The sequence below is a fragment of the Monodelphis domestica genome, chromosome 1 (genome assembly GCF_027887165.1).
Source record: "Monodelphis domestica isolate mMonDom1 chromosome 1, mMonDom1.pri, whole genome shotgun sequence".
NCBI lineage: Eukaryota > Metazoa > Chordata > Mammalia > Didelphimorphia > Didelphidae > Monodelphis > Monodelphis domestica.
Window position 1 is genome coordinate 141,864,563 of NC_077227.1, and position 23,732 is coordinate 141,888,294.

A 23,732-nucleotide genomic window follows, 5' to 3' on the forward strand; every position below is an offset into this window, starting at 1 on the left:
ATATTATTAGTATTTGCATTAGGGTGATCATTTAGAGTCGTCTATATCCCCAATCATATCCCCATCTACCCATGTGATCAAGCAGTTGTTTTTCTTCTGTGTTTCTATTCGCTTGGTTCTTCCTCTGGAGGTAGATAGGGTTATTTCTCATAAGTCCCTCCAAATAGTTCTGGATCATTGCATTGCTGCTAGTAGAGAAGTCCATTACATTAGATTGTACCACAGTATATCAGTCTCTTGTTCTCTTGGTTCTGCTCCTTTCACTCTGCATCAATTCCTGAAGGCCATTACAGTTCACATGGAATTCCTCCAGTTCATTATTACTTTGAGCACAATAGTATTCCATCACCAGCATATACCACAATTTGTTCAGCCAATCCCAATCGGAGGGCATCCCCTCATTTTCCAATTTTTTTGTCAGAATAAGTTTTTGATCTAACAAAATGGTTTTCCCCCAGTGTAAAAACTCTTCTTTCTATTTAGAGAGTAATTGACTTCCTGGAAGATGAAAAGCAGAATTTGACCATGACCATCACAGATAGACTAAAGGACTATCAGGAACTATTACAAGTGAAAACGGGCCTAAATCTTGAAGTTGCAACTTACCGGTAAGGATGAATAGTTTTATCTTTTCTTCTTTGAAGACAGAAATATGAAATTCACCTAGACATTTATCTTCCTAAGGACCCATCATTGTTATTATCACTGCCACATTTTGAAACTTGAATTTCAAGGCCAGAGATGAATAGTCAAAATGAAAACAATGCTAAGTAAGTTTTCCACTTGCCTCATTGCCATTCATATTATAAAATAGGTTTGCTTTGGTTTTTTCCCCCCCTCCTTCATTAATACAGATTTCTTCTCTTAATTCTTAGATACTCTAGATAGTTTTAACTCATTCCTCTGCTTCGTTTCAATTCTGAAGATTTGGTTTCATACTCATCTTCAGAGTGCACCTGGGGCAATTTATTTTGGAGTCCTAAGCAGATGCCTTAAATTTAGAGTAACCAAAGATGAATGGAAATTTATTAACAGGAGAAAAAATAAACCAAAATCTTTGAATCTTGCTCTCAAATATATGTATAAATTTCCTAAATGATTTAGAGTCCCAATCTAAGGGCTTCTCTCTAGCATAGAGTTTTCCTTGGGTTCTTTCTTGGTCCACTCTTTGCTGCTGATTTTTACAAAATGTTTATGTATTTTTAAAGTTACATGTAGAAACAATTTTTGACAATTGTTTTCTGACATTTTGAGCTTCATATTTTCTCCCTCATTCCCTTCAACTCCTCCCTGAAGCTGTAAAAAGTCTTAGGTTATACTAGTACTTTCATGTAATACACATTTCCATATTGCTCATATCAAAATAGAAGATATATCACAGATAAAATAAAAATCTCATGAAGGAAATAAAGTGGAAAATGTCATTTTGCTATTGATTTAGAGTAGGGGATTGCTATTTTTCCTTCTCTCTAACTTCCTAGCATTCCTTAGTGTTTCTAGGTCATGGCTACCTGTCTCACCAGTTGATTAGGCCAGCACAATGATTGTTTTGTGTATTCTTCCATCTTTCTATGTCCTTTCCCTGTATAAGGTGAGGACAAAACCCTCCAGAGTTCTTCCTCACATGTTTCTGTTCTCTTTTGGTTCTTCCATCCCTGTTCTCTGTCTCTCTGTTTTTGTCTCTGTCTCTGTCTCTGTGTCTCACTGCCTCTGTTTCTTTCTCTGTCTCTGTCTCTCTCCCAATCTCCCAATCTCTCTTAGTTACCAGTCCCATCCTTTGCCATGGAAATCTTAGGGCAAACCTACTTTCTTATCCTTGTATTCAAATATAAAAGAGAGGGAGTGAGGGAAAAGTCTCAGCACACTCTACAGGGGCTTTAAAATAACCCATGCCCCTTTTGGAGCAGACAGCCCTGGTAGTGATTGGATATGGAGGTGAGTCATACTGTGTGAGAGAGAATCAGAAGTAGAAGATTTTCTTTTTCCTTCATCCCCAAGTGGGACACCAGTCATTTCTTTGTAAACTCCTTGAGGTTCAGTAATTATAAACCAAATTGTTTGTTTTAAAGTGAGTCAACAGATTAATTAGTATAATTCCCAAAGGTCAGCTTATATTTATATTTTCAATATTTGATAAGGACTTTGTATTTGACATATTATTCATTGGGTATAGTAGGTTATTTTACTGATATATTTCACTACAAAAGAATTTGAATTTTACCATTTGTAAGGATAGATCACTGAGATGGCATTAGGAGAACAATGTACTATGTAATATGTATAATGGCTTTGGGCCATTTCTTTCTTTCTTCGGAGAAGATGGAGAATACATAGGCAATGTCTGTGAGATCTAGGGAGACTGGAGGCCATCAGCCTGGCTATTTTTGAAGGCATTTATCATCAACCACGATTGCTAAAACAACAAGCAGGCTGGTTCAGAATGCAGTTTATTTCTTCTTGCTATTGATGACTTTTCATAACTCAATTATCATTCTGACTTGGTTCTTGCATAAATAAATCAGGTAGCCATCAGTATTTTCAGGGAAATGGATGATTGATATAATTGGTTATATATTCTTCCTTTTTCCCACATGGTTTTAAAAAGAGAGATCTAATTTCCATACTTAAGAGCCTGGTACAAACATAAACCTATTTATCTATATGCCTTCCTCTCATTAGGAATATTGGCCTGCATGAAATGTTCAGTACTTAAAACTTGAGATAAAGAACACTGATACAGAACAGGGTAATGGCATGCAGAAAAATGAACATAAATTAAATAATAATGGGTAGCTATTTTACACAAGTAAAGGACTAACGGCATTTTTAATGATTTATGTGCTAATGATAAATCCCTGTTTTCTCCTGTGATTACCTGATTTTGACATACCTTTTTTTCTCTTCATTTTGTGCTAATTTCTGGGAGACAGAATGGTGAAATAGAAAATAACATCAGACTAGGAGGGGATGCTTATTCTGATTCTGCCATTAAATCTCATTTTAACTTTGTGTAATTACCTCCTCCTTTTCTGGAGAATTCAGATTTCAGGATTTCAAAAGTCATTTCTGCTCTACATCTTATGTTTCAGAGCCACAACCAACTTTCTTACCTGTGAGTCTGCTAAAACTTCATAAGACTAGATGAACATTCAGGTTTGTGCCAAAGTCCATTTAGTCCATTTCTGACCCCACCCAACCCCATTTTTCAAGGGGGTATTTGTTCTTCAGAAATCTTGAATTATAATCCCCCTAAATGTGTCTAAAATGTGATGTTTCTGGTTTTCTGCAGCTCTACTTTACAAAGAGCAGGGCTGATAGGGAAGATTCCCATGGAAGTCACAGTGCAGTGAGTTCTGACAGTCTTGCTATTCCCAGGAGCCGAACTCTATAAAATTCTTGACGGTTACTGATAATGGGACTACAATCCTTTTTTCTTTCATGATTTCATTGTAATTTGCTTCAAATTTTTCTCATTGTGACAACTTTACTTAAAATGCCAAGTTGAAAGTACTTATCTTGCTTAAAATTTGTGTGGCAGATATCAGCTATAGAAATCTTTTACTAAAGTGGTACATTTCAGACTGTGGTATAAACTCTAAATTCTGGATCTTATAGCAGATCTTGGCAAAAGGCTGACCCTTCAGACTACTACTGCCAGAGGTATTCTTACTATATTTTGGAGCAGGGGGGACAAGTTGAGGAACAAAGAGAAAAGACAGAAAATTGTTCATTTATGGATCTCCAGGCCTAAGGAATTAGGATGAACTGTGTTCTATGAATATCAAGATTGGGGGAGATTTATTTGTTGTTAATCCAAAGATATACTTGTGTTTCTAAATTCAAATTCACATCTACTTGTGAATTGTGATTTAGAATATGTGTATCTTCTTTTTAGGGCCATATATAAAAATATATACAATAAAATTTCATTTATCTAGGGGACAGTTTTATATCAAGTTCTAGTGTGATAGAGTGCAAGGACATAGTATTTGGAGTAGGAAGACCAGAGTTCAATTCCCAGTTCTACTTACTAGTTAGGTGATCTTAGATAAGCCCATTCTTCTGTTTCCTTATCTGTAAAATGAGAGTGTTTGGGCATGATGATTTCTAAAGACAATTTAAGCTCTTACATTTGATAATGTTGGTCCTGGCTTCATGTATATTCTGTTAAATATTTGAACTAGAGAAGAGTTTTGCAAGTACTCTTAAAAATAGTTGAGGATATTAGTATGCTTTTGGCATTTTTGTTTATCTTGTCCTGTTCTTCTGAGATGTATTTTTACTTTTATCTGCTCTGATTTCCTTTGGAATTTGTTAGTGATGAATTCATTGCTTGGTTTAGTAGACGCTGCCAAATTCCAGTTATCATGTGGACATTAAAAACTTTTCCTGATAAACAATCTAAATCTGCTCCTCCCTAGCTTCCATTAGGACCTAAATATTTTATTTCTCTTCCCTGTAGATATTATCATTTGAGCAAAGTGATAATCTGGAGTATTTTTGGTACTGTTTTTTGATAACAGCATTACCTGGTGGAATATAAAATGACAGAAACATTTCTTCTCCCTCCTTTTGAATAGTAAGCTATGTTCTTTAAGTTTGGGTAACATTTTATTACACTATTCATCTGAATATAGGCATTATAAGATAGCTAATTAAGCAGAAGATACTAATACTGAACTGGTTTTATATCAAAGTGAAAGAGACCTTAAAGATCATCTAGACCAACTTCTCCTATTTTATAGATTAGGAAATAAGGATCAAAGGAAGTGATATGACTTGCTCAAGATTACCAGCTAATTAAGGGCAGAAAGAAAGAATATCCAAGTAAACCTTAAGAATAAATCAAATGGTTATCTGGACATGAGGTTAAGAGGTATGGAGACAGGTAAGATGAGGAAAAATTAAAAGGCAAGAAACATTAACACTCACAGGTGAAAATTCACTCATTTCTACATAGGTATACCTATATTTAAACGGTCAGTGGGACCCTGCTTAGGTTTGGTGAGTCATAGAAAGACCCTGAAGTGCACAGAATAAGAGAAAATTAGAGCTAGAAGCAGCTTCATATTCTAGTTCAATCTCATTTTCCTGGTGAAGAAACTGAGGCCCAGAGAGACTAAACAATTTACCCAAGGCTATACAATTAGCAGCAGAGTCAAGACTAGAATTTTACCTACTTACAGGTCTTTTTGCTCCCAGCTCAGTAACTTTTCCCATTATGCTTCCCTATAAGGTAACCAATAGTGATAGCCATTAAAAAAAAGAATCTTATATCAAAGGAAGGAATTCAGGGAGAGACTTTTGAAGAATGGAGGAAATGTAAGACATGATATTAGGGAACTAAGTACTAAAAATAATTAAACAGCTTAAAAAGGACTTCTAGAAATGCAAATATTGTTCATGCTAATGTATGATAGTATATTAACTAGAACATTGGATCTGTCAGAATATATGTGTGGCTTTGAGAACATTTATTTGTTTGAAAGCTAGACAAAAAATATTACAATTTGTTTATTTTTCCTAGCTTGTCAAAACTTATAGTCTGTGGGGTTTTAATAATGGTCCTAAGTATTCTTTTTGTTTTTAAACCCTTACCTTCCACCTTATAATCAATCCTGTGTATTGGTTCAGAGGCAGAAGAGTGGTAAGGGCTAGACAGACAATGGGGGTTAAGTGACTTGCCCAGGGTCACACAGCTAGGGAAATAACTGAGGTCAAATTTGAACCCAAGACCTCCCATCTCTAGGCTTGGCTGTCAATCCACTGAGCTACCTGGCTGCCCTCTCTTAAGTATTTTTAATCCTGGCTATAGATGTGGTCATTTATTTATCTGTTCATTAGCAGATAATGACATATGGATCATAAGACATATTACAGATAAACTTAGTGAATAAAGGATATACTAAAAGTCAAGTAAAATCAACAGACATTTGGTTCCAATTATGTACAAGACACTGGAATAAGCTCTGTATACATATATATATATATATATAGTTAGAGTAGTATACTGTATTCACTGTAGTTTATACAGACAAGTTTGAGATGGAGTCTTAGCCTTAAAGGAGCTTGTTAAAGAGACAAGAAAAATTAACAATTAAAGATTTAAATAAGTTTTTTTTAATTAGCTGATATAACTTATATTTCCTCTTAGGTTACAGAAGAGCAAACTGAAGCAGTTTAAATTACATAGGAAAATAACAACTCTCTCTTGTGATGTGGGAGCCCCAGAATAGTTAATAGAATCCCTAGCACAGTAAATCCCCTGCATCTAGCAAGCAGATCAATAGTATCTAACTGTGTGGCCACTAAACGTTACATAAGGATTTCTGTGAGGTGTATGTTGACCACATATTAAGACTAATCATTTCCTAATGTAGCTTTGTTAAATTTGTTAAATATTTATCAATTATATTTTAATCTGATTTCAAACTGCACCAACAGCCAATAGTATGTTGAGCTCATCTTTAATATACCATTAATTAAGAAAATTTAGTAATTGTTGATAATGAAGTGTTTTTGAAAAGGGAATACAGTAGCAATTCTGGTTCACTGGTCCATTGGACTCAAGGAGTAACTGGCAGCTTGACTAACTTGAAAAAGTAACAGTCATGGCACAGTTAGAGTCACAGAAGCTCAATTTGAATCCCAGCTTTGCCATTTACTACCTGGGTAGTTTCTAGGTAATTCACTTAACCTCTCTGGGTCATGTTTTTTTTATCTATAAAATGAAAGGTTAGATTTGATGACTTTTAAGATCCCTTCCAACTCTAAATCTATGATCCTAAATCAAAAAGACTAATGCAGCCTAAAAAGATTTGAGGGCTTGTACACAAAAAACCTTCAGGATTCACTTTGAAGTACATTCATGTATTATTTATAGACACCAAGGGTCATAAAGTAAGGTTCTTAGAGTTGTAGATGATACATGAAAATCTATATCATTTCTGGCTTGCAGATTAGGTTACAAACCATTTATTGATCATTTTTTTAGTTTCCTGAAAATTTCTAAATCTTTCTGCCCCTGCTTTTGAACTATGGAGAACATAGTTTTGATTAGAGGGGAAAAATTGATTCAATGTCTAGTTTAGATTCATTTTTCTAAATCAGAGATGACTAGAGACAAATTGCTGTTTATTTACATTTTTATCATTTCTTTTCAGCCTTCTCATTGACTTTTTGTTGTTTTTAAACTCTTACCTTCTGTCTTAGTATCAAGTCTAAGACAGAAGAGTGACAAGAGCTAAAGTATTTGGGGTTAGGTGACTTGCCCAGGTCATATAGCTAGGAAGTATCTGAGGCCAGATTTGAATCCAAATCCTCCTGACTCAAGGTCTGATGCTCTATCCACTGTGATACCTAACTGTTCTACCTCATTGTCTTTTAGGACTTCCTCTAATTTCTTACAATTTTAATTTAAACTTTTAATTTTTCAACTTTTATTTCTCACCTGGATAAAATCGGAGGAAAGATGCTATTTCCTCCCTTGATTCTATTACATTTAGGTAAACCCACAAAAGACATCCTAAATTTCATATTTTAAAGAGGTCTTTTTCAAACTATCTTGAGCCTGAGAATGATGGTATCTACCAGATAGTAAATGTGTAGTGAGTAAAGTATTATATTTCTAAATATATGTAATTGAAAGATCAAGAAATACAACTTTAAACTTCTAAAAACAGAGTCTCAGATGTAGGATTTGATAGTCTTGTCCTGGACATAAATGGCCTAACTAACCTCTAGCTTATTACAATAGTTACCTAGAGTAACCCATTCACCAACTATACCAATTAATCAATGCATTATGCTGTAATTTTTGACTGTGTATGTGCATGTTTATATGCTACTTTATAGTTCTACCAAGAAGATAATTTATTTGGATCTTTTGGTTTCTCTTCCCTAATATTTACTTTTTTAGGCTTTAATATTTACCATGTTTGGTTTTGGAAGTTATTTAATACAGCACTCTAGAGAAAATAGAGAAGACAGCACCATTACCTCATGAGTAACAAACATAAATATGCTCTTAGAATTAGTAGTTAGAATTATTAGTTCAGTACTTCAAAGTAGCTATGATCTCTTTGATGTGGATATTCCCTTTGTAAGTGTATGTCCCCATTTAGTCATGCTTTTTGTATAATTCTTATCTTGTGTAATTCTTGCCCATGTTCTCTTCTTGTTCAGCACAGGGGATCCATTCAAAATGCTAAAAGCCTTTTTCATAAGTCTTTTTAAATTTCATGGCCACCATCAGTGGAGTTCTCTTTTTACTTTACTTACAAAGCCAGCTTCCAACCTTTCCTGATCATAGTTTCTTAATAGTATATCTAAAGGAAATCTCTAAATATTTGCCACAGATTAGTGAATTCTTCAGCCACAGGAAGTCTTGAAGACCTTCTTAGGCAAAAACTTGTGATCAGTGTCCTTCAATGGACTGGAGTTTTCATGCTGATGAAATCACACAGGTTATTGAAGTACTGAAGAAATTGGGTGTAGAGAACTGGAAAAGGTATGCTTTGAACAGAGAAGAGAAGACTTATGACAACCATAATAGCTGTGTTCAGTATTTAGTCTGTCACGTACAAGAGGAATTAGACATGTTCTCTATGGATTCAGAGGATAGAACCATGAATAATGGGTGGGATTTACAAAGACAAAATCAGTCTGAAATCAGGCCTGAAGTTCAGAAAAACTTATTAACAATATTTGAGTCAGTAAAAAAAATGGAATGGATTGGCTTGAGAAGTATAGTATGTTCCCCATCTCTAGAGGTCTTCAAGCAAGAACTGGATAACTGACCACTAGTCAGGCAGGTCGTAAAGGGGCATCTTGTTCTCATCTAGTTTAGTAATGATGGCTAACATTTATAGAATGCTTTAAAGTACAGAAAGTGCTTTATGCACATTTGCTTTAAAACCTCACAACAACCTATGTGGTGGTACTATAGGCATCATTATCCTCATTTTACAGATCAGAAAAATGAGAATCAGAGAAATTGTGACTTATATATAGGGTCACCTCTCTTTTTTTTTTTTTGTTCCATGGAACGAATGTGACTACATTTGGCTCTTAGGGTCCTTCCAATGCTGAGATTTTCTGATTTTGTTTCTCCTTTTATTCTTGTAGTCCCTATTGAACTCTATGGGGTCATGGAAAGAATCTTGGCCAGGAGCCAGGAGTCAAGAATTTTCATTCAGACTTTGCCATTTTAAGTAGTTGATCTTAGACAAGTCACTTAATTGCATTGGGTTCCCTCAGCAATGAAATGAAGGATTTAGTTGGGCTTGGCCTCTAAGCATCTGTTCCATTTATGCGACTCTCTGATACTATTACTTTCTCATTTATACTTCCATACTGCCTGGTGCTTTTAGCTACAAAATTCAATACAAACCACATGTCTCTGACTGATTTTTGGGCTATCAGACTCCACTTTAGGAAACATTGTCTGATTGCAGTACCCTAGTTCTTCTTGTGAATAGGAATGAATATGGTCTTGACCTCTAGGGTGAGGCAAGAGGAGTTGTTTTCCTAATAATTTCCTATGGTAATCGCTGATGTAGGTGGAGCAGTGAATAGAGCATTAGACCTGAAGGCAGAGTTAAATTCTGGCCTCAGACATTTACTAATTGTGTGATTCTGGAAAAGTCATTTAACCTCTGTTTGCCTCATATTAACATGGGCATTAACATAGGACCTACCTCCCAGGGTTGTTGTTAGGAGCAAATGAGATAAAAATTTTAAAGTATTTAGTACAATGCTTGGCACATAGCACATGTTATATAAATGCTTGTTATTATTATTGTTATTTGTGAGCTGTAAATCTGTTAAAGCCTGGAATCTCTGCCAGTGCTCTTATTGCTGTTTGGCTTCTGTACCTTCGATTTGTATAAAAATACACAGCCCTTAGTAGTGAGTCAAGAGAATTTGTTTTGCTGCAAAAATGTTAATTTTCCTGCTAGAGAGTCTATCAGCCTTGGTTGGTGTTTCATGAAATGGTCGTAATTAATTGGTGATTCAGTGGGCTGGTGTGGCTCACAGTCTCCATTTGCCGAGGTTCTGGCAATTGAGAGATGGCCAACAGGATGCTTAACAATGATGATGTTTAATGGAGATTGCAAAGGAGGAAAGAAGAGAAGGTGCTGATGTTCTTATATACCTGGCTTTAAGATCTTTTGAGGGAAAAAACCCCACCTCATTTTCTATAGATACTATGTATATCACAACCAGAGCTTTGACTTTAGTTTTAAAACTTAAACAAATCTGATTAGAGGCACTATGTGCAGGAGGTAGTGTTGGAGCTGGAGTCAGGAAGACCTGAGCTTGAATCTTGCCTCAAACACTCATTGAAGCTATGATCCTTAGCAAATTCCTGAACTTCTGTCATAGTCAGTTTTATCATCCATTAGGGACTATAACATCAGCTCCCTCAAAGGATTTTTGGGAGGATCAAATAGGATAGCATGTAACTTTGCAAAGCTTAAAATACCACAAAGATACCCAGTATTACTAATGTAAAAACAATTTAATTAAACAAAGTTTATTGAGTCTATGGTATTTAAGGCATTGATGATACAGTAACAACAAAAACCAGAGGACCTGTTTTCAAGCCACTCATGATCTCATATAGAGGATAAGTATCATAAGAACCACTTGGTCATGAGAGCAACTGAGGGATCTAGACAAAATGTCAGGAAATATGAGGAAGTCAAAGTTAAGGTCATTTTCAATTGGGAGAGTGGGCATCAAGGCAAGCTTTCTGGAGGAAGTGGCACCTGATCTAGGCTGTGAATAAAAAGAATTTCCACAAGCAGAGAAGAAGTAGGGCTACATTCTAGAAACTGGTTTTAGATGGGCAATTCTAGCTACCTGACTGGAAAATTCAGGCTGCTTAACCCCTGTCTTCCTTTGCCCTGAATGGTAGCATCCCCTGGGAGGCTCTCCTGTACTGCGTGAGGTTCTACCCATAACTTGGTCCATAGTGAATTATTCTCCCTACTGAGTTGACATTAGGGAAGTTTTGTGTGAAAGGCTATACTATGGGCTGCCCAAGGTTTTGCTTATAAAGAACACAGAAGCAATATTTTTAAAAAATGACTTTGTTAAAAGGTCAATAGGAGGGGGCAGCAGGGTGGCTCAGTGAATTGAGAACCAGACCTAGAGACAGGAGGTCTTGGGTTCAAAATTGGCCTCAGACGTTTCCTAGCTGTGTGAACCTGGGTCAGTCACTTAACCCCTATTGCCTAACCCTTACTGCTTTTCTGTCTTGGAACCAATACACAGGATTGATTCTAAGATGGAAGGTAAGGGTTTAAACAAAAGTCAATAGCAATTCAGACTTGATATCTTCTAATCTAGTCCTTATTCTCTATGGTATGCATGTGTCAAGAGTTGGGGGATCTTAGAGTTAAAAGGGACCTTGCAAGGTCATCTAATAAAACTCATACTCAATGCTGGAATCCCTCATCGAGGTCTGAGGTCCTTGGCATTCATGGCATTCTACCCAAGAATTAAGAATTAGGGAGGACATGTTGATAGCACTAATTTAGGGTGTGTCATTTTGTCTGCTAGGAATGTCTTTTTAAGTTCCTAAGTTTAAAAAAAGACTTTTAAAAGAAGAACATTTGTGTAATTGTCCTGTATTAATTAAAATCTGCCATTAGCTCTGTACTAGGGTTTAAAAGTCCTTTAAAAAAACTATTTTACTTAATAATTTTTCATACTTGGAACTTTCTACACAGTTTACATTTATCTTATAGAATGATAGACAAATATTTATTTGTAGATATAGTAAGTACTTTTTAAAAAAAACCCTTACCTTCCACCTTAGAATCAATATTGTGTATTGTTTCCAAGGCAGAAGAGCAGTAAGAGCTAGGCAATGGGGGTCAAATGACTTGCCCAGAAACACACAGCCAGGGAGTGTCTGAGGCCAGGTTTGAAACAGGACCTCCTGTCTCTGGGCCTGGCTCTCAATCCACTAACCCATCCAGCTGCCCCCTAGTGTCTACTTTCTAACAGGAATCTCTTTCCTGTTCTTACTCTTCTCTATTTCCCAGATTAGGGACTTTCCAGAAAGCTAGTATTTGCAGTGTATAGGCAGGATTTCTGTAGCTCTTCTAAACCAGCCATAACCAGTTAGAAAGATCAAAACTGAGCCACAAAAAGTACTTCTTACCCTTACTCTGGCATATTCCTAACTCTTCCTGACCCAAGTTGACTGAGAAAATAAGTCTGAAATAGAACTTGGCAAATATCAGTAAATCCCTGCGTCAGGCCTCTGTGTACTATTTAGGGCACCACTCATTTTGCTGATATAGTATGTTATAAAACAGCATATCCTCTCTGATGAAAATCTATAACTTGAAAGCATGTCCTATAAGGCTGATGTTGTTATTTTCCCAGTGAGTAAAATTATGTCTATCTGGAAACTTGAATGTAGCACTATCTAGATGTATACATAAGACATCAAATATCAACAGTACTTAGTGGTTTTATGTAATGTGAAAATCCAGAAGCATAAATCCATTCTGTTAAGTCTGTCTTCCTGTAATGAGGCAGTTAAGAATATGTATATATAATCCTCTTGTTTTTCCACTTCTTCTTTTCCACTATCTTCTCTGTAGAATTATCTTCTATATCTGTATTTTTCCAGACACTTATTCCACAAAAAACACAAATAACATATATTTCCTTCAAGTTTCTTTTTCCATTTTTTTGCTTTTTTTTTCATCTCCTGGTGCTCATTATCTTATTTGAAACTGCTAAAATGGTTTCTGTTATTTGTAAGGTGAAATCCCATTTAAATGAATGGAAATAAATTGTGTGATATCTCACACAACACTGAGTCACTCTTCCAATCTAGGCTTTTAGGGATCTCTGTTTTTTAGCACAGCTCATTTTCAGTAGTCATATTGTCAGCTCTAAGTTGGCTGTGGTCCCTGGTGCCCTTTGCCATATTCAGTGTATTTCTTGGAACTTATTTTTAGTGACTTCATACATTGCTCTAGCAACTGAACAACTGTTGTCATCATAGCAATCAAACATCCTCAGTCAAATTATCCATTTTCTTGATTTACATCCCTCTATTAAGTGATAAAAAATCACCCTTCCCTTAGTTTTATCAGGGTCCTGAATCAGACATTAAAGAACCTAAGAGAAGATTGTGTCTGTGTGTGTGTCTGTGTCTATGTGTGTGTGTGAGTGTAAGAGAGAGAGAGAGAGAGAGAGAGAGAGAGAGAGAAAATGGTGATGGTAAAGGAAGGCAGGGTGGGCTGGGAAGGGAGAGGCAGGAAGAAGGGTTAGGGAAAAGAGTGAAAGATAATACTTTCCATTTTGCTCTTCTATATACTTCCTTTGCTTTAATAAAATCATATTTCTTGGAGAGGAGGGGCTAGATTTTAAAATTATAGTTTTGCATTCAGTTATATACCAGAATATAAAAGGAGGATCATTCTAGTAGATGGCTGTCATTTATGACAGTCTAGTAGTATAGCAGCGGGGCTCAGAGAATAACAACAATAATAACAGCTAGCTTTTATATAATACTGTGCACCAGGCATTGTGCTGAGTGCTTTACAAACATTATTTCATTAACCTAGGGAGGTATATATTAACTATTATGTCTATTTTACAGATGAAGAAACTGGGGCAAACACATGTTTGGTGACTTGCCCAGGTTCACATAGCTAGTAAGCATATGAGGCTGGATTTGACTTGGGTTTTTCTGACTCAAGACCCAGCAATCTATCCATGACCAAGTTGCCCCAAGAACTTAAGCACTTGGAGACTTGATCTCTAAAACCCATGTGGAAAGTAAGAAATAATTCACACAGATTACTTTGCATCATGTGAGCAAAAAGGGCTTGTGAACATAGCCAGAGGTATTTCCTTTATGATATTAGAAGTATTGGATGATATAGTGAATTTATCCCTACTTCATTTAATTCACTGAAAAAAGAACAAAAAACTTTAATTGGGATCATGTAGGTTAAAAAGCAAAACAAAACAAAACAAATCCAGTGCTCAGAATCTGGTATAGTTTTTTCCCCCTTTTAACTAGTTTCATGGGCACAATATGATCACAGTCTAAATATCCATCTTGGCTTAGTTGGTGCTAATAATATTATCAGAAACCAAGTCATTCAGTTATCTTGAGAAGTATTGAATGGACTTTAAGCCTTAAAAGCTTAAAACCACCCTAAAACTTTTGGGATACTTTATCATATTAGTGATCATGGATCCATTTGCTATAATTAAATTTAAATGGTATATGCCCAGAAATAAATCCATTGGCTATTCCCAGAATGTTTTTGTACTCTAAAACAAAATTGATCTTTACAGTAGAGCCAAAAATATGGTTACTAAGAAAGTCTTCTAAATGCTTGCCATTTTAGGGATTAGTAGAAATAGGAGAAGGTAATAATTTATATCAAATAGAGTGTGTTTGTGTGTGTATGTATATATATGATCTAATTCAAAATTTTAATGCTTTATTTCTTTTCTGAGGGGAAGGAATTGTGGAAAAAGCATAAGTTTTCATTTATTCTATAGAATAACTTAAAATAAAATTTTCTATAGAAATATATAGAATAAACATAATAAAATAATATATAAATAATATTCAATATATAGACAATATAAAATATAACATAAATATTATAAAAGAATAAAATAATCTATAGATATAAATAATACTATTATAAATATAATTTATAGTATATTTTTCAGTGATGAAAGATTAAGGTCAGAATTGTATTGCCTTGTCAGAATTGAATGCTTCTTTTAAAATAACAGAAGGGAGAAACCCTAAAATATAAAAGGTCATATTTTAGTGAAGAAGACTATGTAGCAGTAAGGGAAAAATAACTATTAAAATTAACCAAGTGTTCATTTTTGAATCGTCTTTTCTTACTATTCTAGCTTGCAAATAATAATAATATTAGAAACTTACATTTATATAATACTTTAAGGTAACAAAATATTTTCCTCAAAACAGTATGGGGAGTACAACTACTTACATTATGAAGATGGGGACATTGAGACCACAGAAATTAAGAGATTAAAGTGAAAACTTATTTAAGTACAAAATTACTATAGAATCTTGTTGCACAGTATAAGAATAACCTTCCATTTGTACTACATATATGTATTAGTTTTGTGTATGTAAATATGTATATACTTATGTGTGTATGTATATATTTATATATATATATATTTTTTTTTAATTTATTTGAATGTGGTAATCTCCATCAGAAGATAAGGTCCTTGAAGGCAGGAACTATGTTTTTTCTTTCTTTAAGATCTCTAATTCTTAGCAATGGTCCCTGGCATATTTCATTACTGCTGACTGTAGAGATAGGAACTAGACCTATGATTTCATCAATATTGGGAACTTCCAAATGAGGAAACACTATCCACAAGTGCAGATTAATACTTTCTCTGAAACTTAAAGTGTCTAAAATTTGCCTGGTGTATTGAATGGTTGTGACTTTCCCAAGGTCACACTGCCTTAATCAGCAAACATTTGATCTCATTGTCAAGCAGAGAGCTGTAGCAACTAAGAATATTATTGATTTAGAATATAAACTCACTCATGAAATCTTTCAGAGGAGGATGATAGAGGATTTTGAACACTATTACTCATAAAACAGATATGTGGTTGAAAAAGAAAGAAGTTTACAGAAAACTTTATGTGAAATCCAATTAAATTAGATTGTCCTGAAATCATTTAAGGATAAAACTGTAAGGGTGATACTAAAGAGATAAAAAAATTTGAAAATATATGCAAAGATTACTATAATATATAAATCTTTATTATGCTGTCTTCTACACCTGTGATCTAGCCTCATAGTCCCCAAAAACCTTCATAAAGAAATAGATTGTTATTGTTGGGATGTTCAAGGAGCACTAGCATCTCTGGCATGAGGGTTTGCTGAGGCCTTTTCAGGACTGCCTAGCCACCTTTGGTGTCCACCATTCACCCAACTCTCACCTGTATCTCAAAGAAGTTGTAATATGTTTAGCAGTCACACTCAAGTAAAACCATCTCAGCAGACAAGTTAAACAAACTAGTTATGACTAAAGAAAACAAAAATCGGAAAAACTGTTAGACTAAGCCAAATGTGTATGGAGGAGGTCCAAGGTGTAAATGATACAACTTTGAAATTAATGAATCATTATCAAAACATCTTAAAGAGGAGAAAATACTAAATCATCACAAATATTGTTACTACTAAAATAAAACTGTCAAAAATAGTATGAATTTTCCATAAATGACATCCTATCACATGTTAAAAGAAATGCACAAAGAATATAATAAATACTCCATTGTGTTTGTGGTTTATTGACTATGATGGTACCTTATTTTTGGTAGAACAAAATGCAGTATTAAGGACTATAACAAAATGCTTCATACACAAATACATCAGAGTGATACAAGATTCTTATAAGATGCATACCATAGGAAATTTATTTGGCTTTCTAAATAGAAGTATCAAGAAAAGCTTTATAAAAAAGGAGACCTCATGTTTCTCCATAAAGCAAAGGATATCTTTTTAACATTAGTATTCTTCTTGTGACAATACATAGTTGCAGAGTTTGGAATAGAGAAAAGATATTGGAATAAAGGCAAGGACTTGCCTGAGCTCTTTCAAATTCCCTTCCAAACAACTTTAAAATAATATCTCAAAACAAATTCTGGAATGGTGGAACCAACAATAGCATGGGATGAAACAATTTTCTATCCAAAGGCAACTTAGAAAGCTGATAGGAAAGGTCTGTCTTAGTGGAGTTAGAATAGAGCACAGTCCAGTGCAGCCAGTGCTTTAGCAAGTTTGAACACGTCTTGAAGGCCACTGAATCCAGCAGTGGTGACTTCCAGAACTCTTAACTCAAGATAGTAAGGGATCCAGATACAGAAGACCCTTTTCTGACACTGGGTACAGAGCTTTGTGGAATTGTCCATACACAGTACTGGTTAACAGCCCCAGGGTGAGGAGGAGGACTAGCACACTAGAGCTTGTAGCTGCAGGGGAGCAAGCACTCTGGTCACAGTTCCAGGGCAGAAAAGACTGCCTGTTGTCACTCAGACCAAAGCATAGGTCAGGAGAGCAGTAACTACACATCATCTTATATTATACGACCTTGGAAGAAGTGAAAATTTACAGATGCCCAGAATCAGCTTTGAAAAAGCATCATGAAGAACCTGAAGTGTAGGACAATGACCTCTACACCCCGGGAGCCAAGCTGAACTTTAACATAAATTTAGGAGTCAAGAAATAAGCTGACAAAATGAGCTAACAATAACAACAAAAAAGAATCTGATCATATAAAATTACTGTGGTGATAAGGAAAATCAAAACACAAACTCAGAAGATAACAGTGTCAAAATTATGACATGCAGGGCCTCAAAGAAAAATGTGAATTGGTGTCAAACCCAAAAAAAATTCCTGGAAGAGCTCAAAAAGGTTCTAAAAATCAAATAGAAGTAGAGAAAAATTGGGTTAAGAAATGAAAGTGATGAATAGAATCATTAAAAAGGTCAGCAGCTTGGTAAAGGAAGCTCAAAACCATAAAAATATGATCCAATGCCCATTGAAGAAAACAACTCTTTAAAAAGTACAACTGAAAAGGAAGTTAAAAAGCTCATTTAAGAAAATAATTTCTTAAAATTTAGAATTGGACAAGTGAAAGTTAATGACTCATGAGAAAGCAAGAAATATTAAAAACAAATCAAAAGAATAAAAAAATAAAAGAAAATTTGAACTATTTCATTGGAAAAACAACTGCCCTAGAAAACAGATAAAGAGAGACAATTTAAGAATTTTTGAACTGCCTGAAAGCCATGATTTTTAAAAAAATCCTATACATCATTTTTCAAGAAACCATTAAGGAAAACTGCCTTGATACCCTATCATCAAAGGGCAAAATAGAAATTGGAAGAATCTACAAATCATTTCCTGAAAGGGATCTTTAAATGAAAACTTCCAGAAACATTATAGCCAAATTCCTGAGCTCCAGGCCAAGGAGAAAAATACTGCAAAGAGCCAGAAAGAAACATTTCGAATATGATGGAGCCATGGGCAGGATTACAAAGGATTTAGCAGCTTCTACATAAAGCTAGGACTGTAACCAAGAATCACCTACCCTATGTAACTTAGTATACTTCTTTGAAGGGAAAAATGGATAGTTAATGAAGCAGGGGAATTTTTGAGCATTCCTAATGAAAAGACCAGAGATAAACAAAATATTTTATTTTTAAATATAAGACTGGAGAGAAGCACCAAAAGGTAAACAAAAAGAAACCATAAAGAATTTGATGCAGTTCAACTATTTATATTCCTACACAAGAAGATGGTAACTCCAAAGAATTTTATCATTATTAGGGCAGTTAAAAGGAAAATACATAGGCAGAGGACAAAAGTATGAGTTGACTATGATGGGATGATGTCTAAAAAAAATAAATAGTTGAAATTTTAATTTTAAATAAAACATTTAAATATCTAAAAATATTAATGAGTGAGAAAGAGGGGTGCACTGAGAGAATTGGGGAAAGGTAGAGTGGGGTAAATGATCTCACATAAAAATGGCATAAAAGAGCTGTAACAATGGAGGAAAAGATGGGGGAGGAAACATTTGAATTTTACTATCATTGGAATTGACTGAAAGAGGGAATGACATATGTAGTTAGGTATAGGAATCTGCCTTACCATGTAGGGAAGTAGGAGGGGAGGGGAGGGTGCTAGTAGAAGGGAGAGAAATTTGGGGGAGGTGATGGTCAGAAGCAAAATACATTTGAAGAGGATCTGGGTGAAAGGAGAGTGAGGAAGAGAGAGAGGAAGGAAGGGAGCAAAAGAAAGAAAACTGATTAAAAATAGGATGGAGGGAAATGCACAATTAATAATCATAATTCTGAATATGAATCAGATGACCTCACTCATAAAACTGATAGAGTATATGAAAACCCAGTCTCTTACATGTTGTTTATGAGGAACACAGTTGAATCAGAAAGATATATAAAGTAACGGTAAAAGGCTGGGAGAGAACCTTTTGTGCTTCAGCTGAAATAAAAACAAGCAGGGATAGTAATCATGATCTCAGACAGTGAAAGTGATAGAGCCCCTAAGTTTTTGGGCCCCCAGGTAAAGTATTCATAGTTCATTGAATAAGCCTAAGTGACCTAGGAATAAACCTAGGAGAGTTTTGTATGCTATATCCCTGGAAACTAGCAGAAGAGACATCATCTTGAGTATATTTTCATGTATCCTATGGATACCCCTGGTTTTCTTCTTTTTTAAAATATAAAATTCTGAGTATCAAAAATGAAAAGAGTTCACTATCAATGAACAAAAGCAACTATTAGGAATTATTTTGCCCAATTATATGCCAATAAATCTGACAATTGAAATGAATGATGAATGGATGAATATTTACAAAAATATAAATTGCCCAGATTAAGAGAAGAAGAAATATAACACTTTCATAGCCCCATCTTAGAAAAAGAAATTGAACAAGCCATCAATGAGAAAATTCTAAGAAAACCAGGCATGGGAATGGCGGAGCAGCTATCAGATGCAAAGCAATCCCATGACTGCAATGATGAAGCTGTCTCCCATTTGTTATTTTTGTTGACTGATCAATCGTCACCTGTCTGGAAACCCTGGAGTCACGAGCAAGGATGGCCTTTGCCCGTGGCAAATTTTCACCACTATTATTCAGTATTGTACTAGAAATGCTAGCTAGTAATAAGAATAGAAAATAAGAATAAGAAATTGATAAGATAAGAATAGAATATTAATAAGAAAAGAAAATAAGGATAGCAATAAGACAATAAGAAAAGGTAAGAAATGAAAAGAAAAAAATTGAAAAGAAATAGAATAGACAAGGAGGAAACAAAATTATCACTCTTTTCAGATGCTATAATAATATATTTAGAGAACCCTAAAGACTCAACTGAAAAACTAGTTGAAATAATTAACAACCTCAGCAAAGTTGCAGGATATAAAACAAACCTACATAAATCATCAGCATTTCTATATATTTTCAACCATGTCCAGCAGGAAGAGACAGAAAGAGAAATTTCACTTAAAATAACTGTAGATCACAGAAAATACTTGGGATTCTACCTGCCAAGATAAATCCATGTACTCTAGGAACACAATTATAAAACACGTTTTACACAAATAAAGTCAGTGATTAGATAAAGATAAAGATCAGATAAAGTGAACAATTGGAAAAATATGAATTGATCTCTACTTCATACTCTCTTCTCAGTATGGCTTGGGATATACTTTTCTCCTGGTTTTCCTCTTACCTGATGATTCCTTTTCTCTCACCTTTGCTGGCTCTTCCACAAGATCAGACTTCTAACATTGAATTTTCTCTTCTTCCTCTCTATTCATCAACTCCCATGGATTTCATTATAAACTCTGTGCTAGTGATTCTCAAATCTACGTTTCCTGCCCTAGTTTTTCTGCTGACTTCCAATTTCACGTCTCCAAATGCCATTCAGACATCTCAAATTCAATATGTCCAAAATAGAACCCATTATCTTTTCTCCTAATCTCTTCCCCATTTCCAACTTTCCCTTTTCTAGGGAGAGTGACAACATCCTCCCAGGCCTCCAGACTCTCAATGTAGGAATCATCTTCGATTTCTCACTATCTCTTGCCATGCCTCATACCCCCATATCCACACTGTTCACAAGACCTGCCAATTTCACTTTTGCAACCTCTTTCAAATATGCCCCCTTCTCTCCTCTGACAGTGCAGTACCATCACTTTAGTGCAGACCCTCATCACCTCATACCTTGATTGTAATAGTTTGCTGGTCAGTTTGCTTGCCTTAAGTCTCTCCCCACTTCATTCAATCTTCCATACAATCAATTAAGTGATTTTCCTAAAATGCAAGTCCAATGGTGCCATCTCCATTCCCCTTAATAAACTCTAGTGACTTTTTATTGCTTCCAGTATCAAATACAGAATGCTTTGTCAGGCATTCAAAGCCCTTCATAACATAGCCCTTCCTGTCCTCTGACATCTTAATCTCTGATATAAACCTTTCAATCCACAGACACTGGCCTCCTGGCTATTTCACAAACAAGATACTCCTCTCTGCTCAAGAGCATTTTCTGTGGTTGTTTGCTCTGCCTGGAAAGCTCTCCTAGCTACTGACTTCCCTTCCTTCCTTTAAGACCCAACTACAACCACCTTCTTTCCCAACTCCTCTTCATTCTCATGCTCACCCTCTTTTAATTATCCAATATTTATCCTATTGATAGTTTGCTTTGTAGATACTAGTTTATGTGGGGTTTTCCTTAATGGACTTCCCTGACCAGCAGGGTCCCACAAGGGAAGGGGCTCACCTTTGTGATGGGACTTGAGGAGAGGTAGGAACCGAGAACCAGGGTGGAAATGAAAGACATGGACAAGTCAGTGTTTGAATAGGGCAGGCAATCCCTATGATACTCCCTTTGATAGGAAAGTATGAGTACAAAGGAACAGGAGGTGGATGAGGAGATTAAGATAGGGAATGCAGGCCCAGATGGTCACAGCCTCGGGGAAGGAGAAGGTTAAGAGGAGAGAGAGACAGAGTCACTAAGGAGCCCAGTGGAGCTCCATGGAAGGGGAGAGAAAAGCCAAGAGGAAGTTCATGGGTTTGCCTCTGAATTTATTCCTGTCCTGCTTGGGCGGTACTCCCAAGCAAGTAGTAACCACATCACAAAGTATAGACAATTAAGATTGGGTGGCAAGGTAGAGGGAACACCTTTGGGCGTGTAGATTGCAAACCTGCTTTCCCAGGAATTGAGTCCCAGCATGTTAATGAGTTTGTCTTAGCCAAGGGCCGCATGGCCAGTTCAAGGTTACATTCACAAACCTCATTGGTATAACCTTATGCTTGGAGACACAGTAGCCATACAGTCATTTATATTTCATAGATGTGAATATGCTTGGGATGCTACATTTTATATGTTATTTTTTCCGTTAAGATTGCAAACTTGATTGATTGGTTTATAATTGTGAGATGTGATTGGTTTATGTTTTATAACAATTCCTTTCCAATGTCTTGATGAAAGTTTAAAAAGTCTTGAGGATTTATTGATGTACAGAAACAAACTGACCCAGATTGGAAAATAGAGCAAGACAAAAATACTAGTGTTTTTCAGAGTGGGACCAGGCTTTCATTTAAAAAAAACATTTCATATAATTAAGCTAAATATAAATCTAGGGTAATATTTTAGAAATGGAATTGTAGTAAAGCAAATAGAGGGTTAGCTTTGGAGTCAAGAAAACTAGATTCAAATCCTGCCTCTGATACATGTAAGCTCTCTATCCATGAGCAATAATCTCTTAGTGTACCAGGCAAATCTCTGATACAAATTACAGATAAATTTCTTATCCACATGAGCAGAGAAAGACTTCAGAATGTAAAATCACAGGCCCAGAACTCCCTTACTTTCACTCAGAGACACACATATACACAAACACATCCCTTTTGTAAATAAGTACAGCTTTAGTAGTTTTATTAGGTGATTATCTTGTTTTGTTGTCAAGTGTAATCCTTTGAACAGTTACTAAAGATATTAAAAATATTGACAGAGCCTGGTTGAGTCTCCATGGGAAATGAAAGATATGTAACTCATATGTATTTGTAAAATTCACCAACATCATCTCTTGCTAATATGGAGGAATAACTTTAATAAACCAAAGAGATCCCAGTTCAGCTCTCCCCAAATCTGGAATACATATTCTTTGGGGCTATTATATCAGTTTTAACAGCATCTTCACATTATGTTTTGAAAAAAATAAATTTAAGAAACCATTTTAAAATTAAAAAATTAAATATATCCTTTACATCTTAATTAAAATGCTATATCAACAAAATATTTTTGTCCCTCTAGTCAATTACTTGGCTTCCTCCCTCAGATCTCAAATTGCACTCAATTTGTATTTGTCCTATGGACTTATATTGTTATATAGGAGTTTATTTTTGCATGTATCATAATTTACTACTAAATTGTAAGATGTATTGGGATGAGGATTCTATCTTTGTACCTCACCAAAACCTAGTATGGTGCTTTGAATGTATCTACTTTAAAAATGGTGTTAGAATAAATTGCCAACAGAAATATAAGTATAACCTGAATTAAATGAATTTATTTAAATTTATTCTCTGGCCAAAGTGCTCTTAAACTTGATATATATTCTACTATATTTCAAGTTCTGGTATGATATATATTCAAGGTTTTCATCATCATCTTTTTTTCCTTCCTTCCTTCCTTCCTTCCTTCCTTCCTTCCTTGCTTGCTTTCCCTCCTTTCTTTTCTTCTTCTTCCTCATATTCTTCTCCCTCCTCCCCCCCCCCCCCACTGGAGTCTACATTCTCTAGAGGGATACAACATAAAGGGATCAATTAAAAATAGGCTAAAGAAAAGAGAGCACTGACAGCTCAAGGACACTGGTAAGGATCCCCCAAATAACAGCTCTTTGTAAGGAGTCATCTTTTCAGGAGTTAACCTGCAAAACCATGACTGAATGTGACAGTTGGTCAAATCTTCAATAATGAATTAATCAACAGTACATGTCTCGTTCATATGGTAATGAATTGAATTTTTCCTCTCACAGAGCCTTACTGGAAGGAGAAAGAAATCCAGAGATACTAGTATGGACTGAACACATACAGAATGTTCCACGAGGTATAAAACAAAAATTTCAGTTTGTCTTTTTAATAGAATA

General features: G+C 35.2%; 1 protein-coding gene across 1 annotated transcript in view; it reads left to right on the plus strand.

Annotated features, from left to right (window-relative positions):
• The window catches only part of SYNM (synemin), a 41,861-nt gene that overhangs the window by 4,930 nt on the left and 13,199 nt on the right, over positions 1-23,732 (plus strand). The window contains exons 2-3 of the mRNA XM_001372745.4: positions 484-608; positions 23,622-23,692. Of these exons, the coding sequence (XP_001372782.4) occupies positions 484-608; positions 23,622-23,692 (196 nt within the window). The remainder of the gene's footprint in view (positions 1-483; positions 609-23,621; positions 23,693-23,732) is intronic.